The sequence below is a fragment of the Juglans microcarpa x Juglans regia genome, chromosome 3S (genome assembly GCF_004785595.1).
Source record: "Juglans microcarpa x Juglans regia isolate MS1-56 chromosome 3S, Jm3101_v1.0, whole genome shotgun sequence".
NCBI lineage: Eukaryota > Viridiplantae > Streptophyta > Magnoliopsida > Fagales > Juglandaceae > Juglans > Juglans microcarpa x Juglans regia.
The window spans coordinates 19,698,941-19,711,562 of NC_054599.1; the positions used below are offsets into that span (position 1 = coordinate 19,698,941).

The 12,622-nt window shown below is 33.8% G+C and overlaps 1 protein-coding gene across 1 annotated transcript; it reads left to right on the forward strand.

Annotated features, from left to right (window-relative positions):
* The first annotated feature begins 10,287 nt into the window (after positions 1-10,287).
* Positions 10,288-12,622, forward strand: LOC121258427 (transmembrane emp24 domain-containing protein p24delta9-like). The gene is made up of 4 exons (XM_041159937.1): positions 10,288-10,639; positions 10,745-10,954; positions 12,183-12,259; positions 12,367-12,622. The coding sequence occupies exons 1-4, from the start codon at positions 10,433-10,435 to the stop codon at positions 12,509-12,511; spliced, it is 639 nt and encodes a 212-aa protein (XP_041015871.1). The 5' UTR covers positions 10,288-10,432; the 3' UTR covers positions 12,512-12,622.

The following is a 12,622-nucleotide window of genomic DNA, read 5'->3' on the forward strand; positions in this document are numbered from 1 at the left end:
AAGAAGGCGGATAAAAGTTAGAGGATATGTGGATTACCGTGCCCTCAATAAAGATACGGTGAAAGATAAGTACCATATCCCGAATATTGATGAATTGCTAGATGAATTACATGGGCTGAAATTTTTTCTAAATTAGATTTGCACTCTAGTTTTCACCAAATCAGAATACATTCGAAGGATATACCCAAAACAACATTTAGGACCCATGAGGGTTACTATGAATTTTTGTCAAATATGAATTTTTGGTGATGCAGCTTTTTGCAAAGTGGTCTAAATGTGTGTTTGGTAGCAAGGAGGTGGAGTATTTAGGGCATCTAATATCTTGGGACAGAGCCAAAGTTGATCCCAGAAAATTGCAGCTATGCAGAGTTGGCCACTGCCAAAAACCTTAAGGCACTACGAGGTTTCTTGGGACTTACAGGGTATTATTGCAAGTTTGTACAGAATCATGGTACTATAGTAGCTCCTTTGACTGCACTACTCAAAAAGAACTCTTTCATTTGGTCTAACAAGGCACATGCAACATTTGAAAAACTCAAGGAATCCATGGTTAGTCCACCAATTTTAAGGTTACCTAATTTTACTAAATTTTTTATTGTGGAGTGTGATACTTCAGGGGAAGGATTGAGAGTTGTTTTAATGCAGGAATGACAACCAATTGTCTATCTCAACCAGGGATTAAAAGGAAAAAGTTTGGCTCTATCCATTTACGAGAAAGAGCTACTATCCTTGTTGATGGCTATAAGGAAATGGAGGCACTATCTAGTGGGACAACACTTCACTGTCCTCACTGATAAGCAAGCCCTGAAGTACCTATTGGAACAAAGGGTAGGAACCCTTGCACAACAGAAGTGGGTCTCAAAGTTGCTAGGCTACGACTTTTATGTGGAGTACAAGAGTGAGAAAACCAACACAATAGCTAATGCCCTATCCCGTATACCCTATGTCAACCAACCAGAACCAACAATCCAGCCAATATCCCAAACAGAACCCAGTCTCCCAACTCAACCACAAACCATACAACCTAACACTACCATCAGTCATACCAATACCACCAACTTCTAGTTGCAAGTAGTAAGTCTTATACAAACACAATGGATAAAGGAGTTATAGAAGTCTTACCCCAAGATCCACAGTTGAAGGAGCTTATTCGCAACTACCATCAGGGAATCTTGGACCTAACTCAGTACCAAATCCACAATGAGTTGGTATTCTACAAGGGTAAACTACACCTTAGGAGTTTGGTGTCATTACAACAACAGATCCTGCATCAATTCCACAACAGTCCATTAGGGGGCCACACAAGTGTGTAGGAAACTTATTCAAGAATTAAAAAGGAGTTTTTATGGCTTGGTTTACGTAGGGATGTCAAGGCCTTTGTTCGTGAATGTGACACATGTCAAAGAAACAAAATGGAGGCCATACAACCCACTGGACTGTTTCAGCCACTACCCATTCCTACAAAGAATTGGGAAGACATCAGTATGGATTTCATCGAAGGACTACCACCTTCTAGAGGGTGAACTGTGATTATGGTTGTAATTGACAGATTGAGCAAATATGCCAATTTCATGTCACTTTCACATCCATATGCAGCTCTCACAATAGCACGTATTTTTCTTGACAATGTTTTCAAATTACATGGTTTGCCTCAATCTATTATCAGTGACCTGGACCTAGTTTTTACAAGTCAATTTTGGAATGAGTTATTTAGGATTAGTGGCACGGAGTTACTTCTCAGTTCGGTTTACCACCTTCAAACCGATGGTCAGATCAAAATCATGAACAAGGGTTTAAAATGCTACCTGAGATGCTTTTCTGGAGACAGACCACGTGCCTGGGCACGATGGCTATCACTAGCTGAGTATGCATATAAACTTTAGAGCATACCTCATCACAGGTCTCACCTTATGAGGTCGTTTATGGGCAACCACCACCTCGGATGCTTCCTTATGAACCGGGATCCACCAAGGTACAAACGATATAGGAAGAACTCAAGAGCAGGGAATTCATCAACAGGTTAGTTCGAGAAAACTTACAAGAGGCACAAGAAAAAAAATGAAGATGTTCACAGATCAAAAGCGTACTGACAGAGAGTTCCAAATCAGGGATAGAGTTTACCTAAGGTTACGCCCATACCAACAAATATCAGTTGCCTTGCGAATGAACCTCAAGCTCAGTCCCATTATTATGGGCCTTTTATTGTGTTGCAACGGGTAAGGAAAGTGGCATATCAGATAGATCTATCGAAGCAATCATTATTCAACCTTTCATGTTTCGTGCCTTAAGAAGATGCTGGGAACACACATACAGCTCTTGACAGAATTTCCCAAACTCACATCAGAATGAACCCTAATTCCTGAGCCCAAGAAGGTCTTGGTAAAGAGGTTAGTCAAGAAGGGTCGTAGAGCAGGAGTGGAGCTTTTGATTCAATGGAAAAGAATGGCTATGGAGGATGCAACTTGGGAAGATCGTGAGAACTTGCAGTGGTGATACCCAGACCTTGCGGACAAGGTCTTCTGAAGAGGGGAGATGTGTTATGAGCCTTAGGAAGCTCTAGATATTCAGCTATTGTCTATGGGTTACGTGGGCTTGGATAATTCCATATGAATGGGCCATTTATGTAATTTATCTTTATTGCAGTTTATTTCGTTATAGTTGAGTCATGGGTACGTGGGCCCATTTGTTGTGGGTAGTTGTTTGCTTAGCTGGTTAGTAAGTATTATGGGTCTGTTATTTACTTTAACCGTTATTAGTGTTTTGACAGAGTCTAGTCTCATTTGCTATAAGTATTGTATTTTGTTTATCAATGAAGGCAGTCAGTTATCATTCATTATTTAAGTGTTGGACCCTCGAAGTTCCTTAGTTACAATTCACTTTGCAAAAATATAAAATACAAGTAGGACCATAACAACCTATTTAGGATTACGGTAGGAATTCTAAAACGTGCTTAAAAAACGTTAAAAACTCTTTAATGAAAAAATTAGATTGTTTGAGTGTTACATATTAAAGCATATTTAACTCAAATAAGCTAAAAAATACGTTTGAGCTCAAACATAATTTTCCGGATAATGCGGAATGTAATTAGAATTTTAAAAAGATTGTCAATGAATGAAAATATTCATACAACTGTAAGATAATTACAGCTTTCAAACTTTTAAGAATACGGTCATAATCTTTAAAAATTCAAATAATCGTTATTTCTACTTCAAAAAGTATTTTTTTAATTTTTTTTAAACAAACGTAATATGTTTGAAAGTGTTTTAAACATATAGTTATTAAACAGTAAATAATTTTTTAATAGTAGAACTTATTACTTAAGTTATAAGCCATAAGCTATAAAGCTATAAGCTATATTTCTGACCGCAATCTCAAACATGCACTAAGGGCCTACTTGGGGTTGGTTAGGAGTTTTAAAAAGTGCTTAAATAGTCTTAAGTTCTTTAATGAAAAAATTAGGTTGTTTAGGTGTTACATATTAAAGTACTTTTTAATCTCAAATAAGCTAAAAAGTCTATTTGGTGCTTTTCCTCAGACATGTTTTTTTGTAATGCAGAATGTAATTCAAATTTTAAAAAAACTGACAATGAGCGAAAATATCCTTAAAAATTTAAGATAATTACAACTTTTAAACTTGATATGGTCATAATCTTAAAAAAATCAATCATTTCAAAAAAATCAAATGATCATCTTTTCTACATCATAAAACACTTTTTAATTTATTTCCAAACAAATATAACATATTTGAAAGTACTTTAAACACATGGTTACTAAGCAGTAAATAAGTTTTTAATAGTAAAACTTTTTACTTAACCTATATACTATAAGCCCTAAAAGTATAAGTTATATTTTTCACCACAATTCTAAGCATATTATGGTGTGCTTGGGTGAGAATAAAATAATTATTTGCCCTATCTTGACGTGATTTTGTCATTTATTTTTTTCTATTTAAATAAAAGAGTGTGGAGACGAATAATAACTTAAGAATAGTCAACACATTGTTATAAGAAACATTTAAAAATTTTAAATTGACCTAAAAATTTAAAAAGTATATATTCTGTTAATACTAAAAAGTTTATTTTTCTATATATTAATTTAATCTTGAATTTTAATACATTTCCTCCTTTTTCGTTTGATTACTATGAAATGGTCTCATGATTTATCTATTCGAGTTATTTGCTTATATGAATCCTCCGCTAAGTTGAAAATAGATATGTCGTAGTGGCAATGACTTCCTAGATCTAGATTATCCTTATTATTTTACTTCGGAAATAATTTTGTAACGTGATGTCGGAAAGAATTTAGATTAATTTTGGCAACTAATTTTAACAGATGATCAACAAGGATTCACCTAAAACACATAGAAAACTCTGAATAATATTGATTAATAGTAAAATTTAAAATTATTTTATGAAACCAACAAGTCGGACTTAAATAGCTGAAAAATTTGAAATTATGATTTTTTTTAAAAAAATAGAAAAATCTAAATTATTGTATGAGATATAAATACATATATAAACAAGAACTCAACAAAAAATTTGGTCAAAATCGAAATTAGAATCACTTTCAAACTTGAAACCAAATATTTGCTAACAAGTCAAGAATGAGTATAAATATATGATTTGATGGAAAATAAGTAATATTGCCCTATTCCAAGGAAGATATTAAGTTTTTCATTCCATATTTGTACAGATTCATTTTCTTAAAGAAGTACTTCAATGTAGTCAACATAGAATCTGGATCTAGATACCCATATTAATTTGAGTTTGCACCATTCTCACCAGGTTGGAGAGAATTTATCCTCGAATTCTAAACTTTCTTGCATCGATCTTTTAGATGTCCAATTAGACCAATTTTTCTTTCATTTTGTTGTATTGTCCTGATGATTATGGAAAAATTAAAATTGATTTGATCTGCTCAAAATAAAATAATATTGAGCATTTTATACTCCAAATTTAAGTTTCTTTCCCACATCTCAAATCAAAAAAAAAATATATATATTTTGCATATGAGGATTTGAAAAAGAAAAATCTTCAACTCCAAGAAAATCAACATAGTTAATTATCTCAAAAGTTGTTTCATGATCTTCAAACTTCAAAACTTCACCACCATTTTCTTTTTCCAAATTTTCTATGTTTTCAATAAAAATAGTTACCCCATCCACTAAGTTACCTTCATCAAAATAAGTATCGTAGATTGGTATAGAGTTTCATCCTATGAAAGAAGGTTCATCATCAAACTCTTCTTCATTAGAGTAGTAAATCCATTCAACCTCATGCAATAAATCAATGAAACCTTCAGCTTGAAGAGTACTAGGAAATTCTAGTAAATCGACTTTAAAACCGAGGTTTCCATGACGTTCCTTCTTACCACGATACTCCCAAAATAAAGCATGATTGTGATACTGGTTCTCAAAACTGGAATCGAAATAGTGATATTTTATCCCACCATCATCGATATCCTACGTCGTTAGACGCCAGGTTAACTCTGTCATTTGTCTATGCAAACTTTCAATCATCATATCTTGAACGCTACGATCATGGTACGGGACTTCCTCCTTTGGAACCTGCCCATGACGACCACGACCACAACTACTAGTCATGGAAACTGATGAGATATAACCCCAAGAAATATGCTTAAGCTATGATGCCAAACAAAATTTAGATTAATTTTGGCAGCTAATTCCAACAAATGATCAATACAGAGAAGATAAGAGATTCGCCCAAAACATATATAAAACTATGAATAATATTGATTAATAGTAAATTTCTAAATTATTTTTTAAAACCCACAAGCTAGATTTAAATAGCTACAAAGTTCAAAATTATGAAGATTTTTCCCAAAAAAAAAATCTAAATAATTGTATAAGAAATAAATACATAAATAAAGAAGAATCCTACCAAAAAATTGGTCAAAATCAAAATCAAAATCACTTCCAAACTTGAAACTAAATATTTACTAATAAGGCAAGAATGAGTATAAATATATGATTTGATGAAAAATAACTAATATTGCCATAGTCCAAGGAAGATATTAAGCTTTTCCTTCCATATTTGTATAGATTCATCTTCTTAAAGTAGTACTTAAATGCAGCTAACGTAGAATCTGGACCTAGATACCCCATATCAATTTAGGTTTGCACCATAACGTGATATACCACACTCACTTTTCATTTTCATTTTACCATGACGAGATGGTATTGCCCATCAATTTTCTTTATTGTTTATTAAAAAATAAAGAATAAACCAAATGTGATAAAAATGTCACATTTTATATATGAGAAATGTTTTAATTATAAAGAGATGTCACAAAAGTAAACTCACAAATTGATATAATTTAATATGATATGTTAGATCTAACGTATCACATGAAGTCACATCAATTTATGAGTTTACATTTATAAAATCTCTTTATGATTATAACACTTCTCTATGTATATTAGGATAAAAACAAGATAAGAATATGATATACAACATTACTGTGTTTGTCTCTTTTGTAATTTATAATTTTTTTTTTTTGTTTCTTCCACTTTTAACTTTTATTATATTTTGAGACTAGAATTTATGACTTGTCCAAAACCAATATGACAAGATAATGCCATTGTTATTTTACTCTATTTCAAGGAATCCTAGAGATTTCAGTTTGGTTTCTTGGATATGATTGAGGTGTGTAAGCTCCTTTCAACTCTTGTAAGTATGTTATGTTTTCAATGATTTTTCAGTTTATTAAATTTTTTTTTCAAATTCTTCTATTTATAAGTAAGCGTTAACCACTTGTTGTAAAATCTATTATAGCTAAATAAAAAATAAAATAAACAATATTTACATCAATACTATATTGACTGTATCTTTAAACAAACTTGCCATTATGTCATCAATTACGGTCCTGTAATTTTTTTATTTAAAACAAATGAGCAAATGGTCTTGTAATTGAGGAGTTTATCTCATCTTCTAATAAAAGGAAAAGAAAATTGTGAATTAATTTTAGAATTTCAAGTGAAAAAGACATAGACACGTTAATTAAGAAGGTTCTATAACATTTTGTTAATACCTGTATGAATTTTTCGAACAAAATTAAATACTCAATAACTATTATAGTTTAGTTTGTATGTTTATCTTTCTCTCACTTAAAACATTTAGATTCAAGTAAAAATTTAGAAAAATCTGAATCTCTTATAAAAATAAATATTCGAAGATTGAGTTTTCATATCCCTTAAAGTTTAATCCATTTATAAATAAGAAAATAATAAACGACGTGTCCATGTACATCACTTATGACAGATATTTTTTCCCATTTACTATCCAATTTTTCCTTTCTCACATGAAACTTCATCTTCAAGCAAAGTTTGCAGCAAAAGGGGGAGAAACTATTGAATGGTCTTCTTGGGAGTCATAAAGATTGACGTTGAAAAAAACAATATAAAGGAAGAAGAGTCAAGCGAAGGGAACGAGAAGGTAGAACAAGAAGAGACAAGAATGTGCAGAAGGTGGGAAAAAGAGGGCAGAACTGTATTTATATAAAGAGGAAGCGACAGTTGCCCTTCCATACCCACGTAACAGAACAGGGGATACGAAAGGGCTTAGATCCCATAAAACGCGCAACACGATACGATGTGAGAAACAAAATGGTAGCTCCAGACAAGTCTAAGGGGTCTAGTTGCTAGGATATGAAAGGCAAAAACGTAAAAGAATGAAGGAGAAAGGCAAAAAAGGGGGCCCCGATGACAAGGGAAAATTTAAATAAACGGTACCAACGATTAACATCCTAAAGTTGTGGGAACGCACGTGCTCAACAGAGTTGGCAAGGCGTGGTTGCATACCAAAGTACGTACTGTGCGATGCGACATGGAGAGAAGAAACCGCCTGACACCAATAATGATGAGAGAATTGGAAGGACCCTACCAAGTATGAACCCAACCGTCCGAAAATGTGCCAATAAAATTGGGAGGAGAACTATCACCCGGCATCATTAAAATAACGAAAAAGTCGTATGAGCATAATCTTGAGCTGGGGACCTCACAAGTAGAAGAATCGGGAGAGTAATGACTGCCCATTTCTAGGGAAGAGGATCTCAATAACAAAAACAACAGGAGAGTATACAACATGGAGACCAAGGCAAAAAGGAATTCTTATTGGACTAGTCCGATAAGAATTGGCGAGATAAATGTAAGGAGGTTCTTTCTCCCTATTGGCCCACAGGGCAAGCCCACGAGAAGCCACTAGGATGTAAGTCAGAGAGCCCGACCTGGGCCAAAGACCCTCCTCTAAAAGGAGTCACTTGGTTTTTACAGAGTACACGGTCCATGAGCGAAACCCACCCACGAAGTAACTCGCACTTGGGAAAAGCGGAAGGTAGGGGTAGATGAGACTCGCCGCTCTGACACATCCCGATGATCTACTCTCGAGAACCTACACAGGCAGGTGAGCGAGAAATACAAGGAACCCTTGATCTCCTAACAGCAGGCATGGAAGGGCTTAACAGGAAGCGTCCAAGGGAAAAGTGAGTCAGAGAGCCGCATTAATGATGTCGCTCTAGAAGCCACACCGCATTGAAGGATTCTGACAGAACGAACAGTGGAAAAGACATAGGCTCCTCTAAGCCAAGTACGAGCTATCCCTACCAGAAACTCAGTATAAAAGTCAATTCCCTGGTACGAAGAACTCTTTTTGATTCTTCTAAATTTACGCACAAATTATTAAAGAGATATACTAATTTTAATATTGGAGACTCCCTGGCCACTACCAAGGACCCCCTTTCTCAGTGTTTTTTTTTACATGTGTAGGTGAAAGCTCTAAAACTCGAGTTGTTGGAACTCAGTCCAAAGGCGTGCGAAACACGACGTTAAGGTAGTGGATTGAGACTTTGTACAATATTCTTATTCAAACATTCTTTATAATTTGGGAAAATATATGCATAATATGTAGATTTTGTTGCATTAAATGATGCCTAGGAGGCTAGGAGCAAGATATATTCTAATATTTATGCAGTGTAGTTAATATGCTATGTTAGTGGGGAAAATTTTTCAATCTGAATTGGAAAAACTGATTGGATTGGACCAAAAATAATGTTGGTCGGTCTCGATCCATGGTGTCTGAGAAATTCAATTCTCGATTCAATCTTGAGATGTATTTTTTTAAACCGAACCGGATCAAAATGTTTACATAAAATATTTGTATAAATTAATTATGTAATTTTCATCTAATCTATCACTATTGTCCATATAAAATATAAAATAATATATTCTATTAATTAAGTAATATATTATATAATAATATATGTTATTATATGTAGATACATAATCTACTATTTATACCTAATTAAAGTAATTAGGTAATTTTTTGGTAAGATACCTAAATTGCAAGTAAGTATGAATAATCTATAGATGATAAAATTATTTAATATTCATTAACAATATATAAAATGTTAGAATTTTTAATATAGGCCATTATGAATACTAAAGAACTATGTTAGTAACTATTAACATAATAAATATAAATATAATTAATTATTTCTAATGAGTTAGTTACATAATTCACATTAAAGAGCTCACTTAATTTTAATTTTACTAATTTAATTAATATTTTGTATTAACTTATTTGCCAAAAAAAGAAAAGATGAAAAAAATGTTCCTAGCTCATATAGACTGATTTGACCGATCGGATTGATAGCTAGCGATCCGATCTAAAAGGATAATCAGTCTGGTCTGGTAAAAAAAAAAATATAGATCAAGATTTTCAGTCCATGACCCCCTAGACCAGACCCATCACACCTATAGTTGTGTTTATCTCTTTTTAAATTATCTAAAATACTTGATTAGAAAACTCAATTTTGCAAGCGGTTATATGAATAACCTTCCATGCCATGATAACATGATTTGATTTGTAAGAAAATCTAAATTTAAATATTGTAAATCAAATCTTATCAGAAGTGAATGACTTGTCTCTATTCTTACAAATAGAAAAGTTTTAAAAAATTATAGAAAAATCTACCATGATACAAAATTAATTTGATAAAGAAGATAATGTTAAGTTTATAATTATTTTACAATTCATTTTAAATCAATTGTCACTTCATTAAAAAATAATTACAATTTTATATACTAAGTATAAAGTTATCATTTTACTCCGATACATGTACTGAATGTCTCGTGAGATTTTTATTAGAGAAATTTTATTTACAGTCTCTAAATGAAAACTGTATTTACAGGCAAATTATTAAATGAGAGAAAATTTTATTTTAGGGGGATAGTTTTGTAATTATTATTATTATATTTTTTGTTTTTGGGGTAAAAAGTCATTTTAATACGTAGAATCGTTAATCGGGATGCATTAACATCAGTACCTACATCCCATCCCCTCTAGCTCGCTCACTCCGATTGAGATTTCTCTTCCAAAGTCCAAAGGTCGCTCTCTCTCTCTCCCCGCATGACCCAATGTTTCAATTCCAGAACCTACATTTTCTTCTGATCTTATGGCTTTTGTTTTCTACATCGGAATCGGTTCGATTCGACCTGCAATCGGGTCACACAAAGTGCATCGCCGAAGACATTAAGAGCAAATCCATGACGGTGGGCAAGTACAGCGTCGTTAACCCCAACGAGGGTCATCCAATACCTGATTCCCACAAAATCACCGTTCGGGTATTTCTTTCTCCTGTGCTTGGCGTTGGGGGTTTGGGGTTCTTGGATTTGATTTTACTGCTTGTCATAATTTCGCGAATATTTTGTTTCTGCTATGTATTATAGGTGACTTCGGCTCATGGGAACAGTTTCCATAACGCGGAGCACGTGGAATCGGGGCAGTTCGCGTTTGAGTCGGCGGAGGCTGGGGATTACATGGCCTGCTTCTGGGCACCCGATCACAAGCCCCAGATCACGTTGACGGTGGATTTTGATTGGAAGACCGGTGTGGCCGCCAAGGATTGGTCTAAGGTTGCTAAGAAAGGCCAAGTCGATGTGAGTTTTCTTTTTTCGTTATTATTCTGCCTATCACTTCCGGGCCTCCGGCAGTTTATATCTGCGATAATTAACCTTTTAATGTGATCATGATTGATTTTTTTGTCTTTGGGCGATGAAATTATAGAATTATTTCCTTTGCAATAGAGTGTCTAGAAGCCTGTCTACCGCTTGTGGAATCTTGAATTCTAGAATTTTATGATGTGGTATTTAGGAGGAACTTGTTAAATTTTGGGAAAAAGAGCTTCAAAATGTAAGCATTGATTTTCGAGGCAACAGAACTTAATTTCTAAGGCTTATTAATTCGTTAGGATATCAATTCGATGAATTTTACTTTCAGATAGATAAATAGAGAACCCCATTGTTTTACTGATTATACCCTAAATCTCTAAGAATGAATGAAGAAGTGATCTCTAATAAATTCGAGCTGTGCAAAACGACTGAAGACACTCACTAAAAATTCTGCCTGCATCTGAAATATTGTGGTGGTACAATTGAGGTTTGGCTTGTTCTCGGTCTTCTCAAGTTCCTGAAAAAGTGAAAGGGATGAAAGAAAATGGGACTTATCAAAATTAAGGAAACAAAAAGGAGAAAATAGCATTATGGTAGTGGCAACTTTCGGTGTCCATCGTTGCGATGAAGTTGTATTGCAAGTGTTCCAGAAGTAGAGACTCTGAGCTACTTGTTTGGTTTGTGAGTGTTGCCAAATGCATTAAGAGTGCGTACTTGTCTCTCATTTGAGAGCAAGTATAATAGAAAAAACATCAGATGCAATCTTCGAAACATTTGTTGGTTATAGGCTCAGAGCTCACTTTTGATAGTTCAACAACAAAGGTCCAGTTGGTGCTCTTTATGTGTTGGTACTGGAGGGATTATACATTGGTAGCTCAATAATGAAATAGGTGATGAGGTATGGTTTTCTTAGCAGGAGTCACTGCCCTTTAAGTGGCATGCCCGTAAGGTAGTAAACTTTATTGTTGTTTTATTCTTATGCTTATAAAAATGATTGAAATGATTGTTTCGATATAAAGTTTTGGAAAATACTTTCAAAACAAAATGCTTCTTTTTAGGGAAAAGTGATTTAGTTTTCCTTAGTTTGCTTGAGACAAGCGATTTAGTTTTCCTTAGTTTGCTGGAGACATTGAAAATAAACCTTTTTCCACGTTTCTCAACTGTCAGGGTTGAGAATTGAAAAAAAACCTTACATTGCCATTGTTTTATATGCCAGGCCATGGAACTAGAACTGAAGAAGCTGTATGATACTGTTATTTCCATCCAAGATGAAATGTTTTATCTCCGCGAAAGGTTAGGAAGCATCTTTTTATCTTGAACAAGTCATAAAAAAGATACACACACACGTGTCTGTATGTATGTTTGTATTTAAGCAGAGCTTTTTTTGCTTGATGTTTCAGAGAAGAAGAAATGCAGGAGCTCAATAAAAAAACCAATTCCAGGATGGGCTGGTTGAGTGTTCTTTCACTGTTTGTGTGCTTATCAGTGGCAGGCTTGCAGCTATGGCACTTGAAAACCTTTTTTGAGAAAAAGAAGCTCATCTAATCTTATTATTGGCAATTTGTACCATTTTTTTTTTTTTTTTTTTTTGTCTCGGTTGTGCTTATGTAGAATATAGAACGTTGTACTTTTTCAAATAGATTAATTTTCAGATCA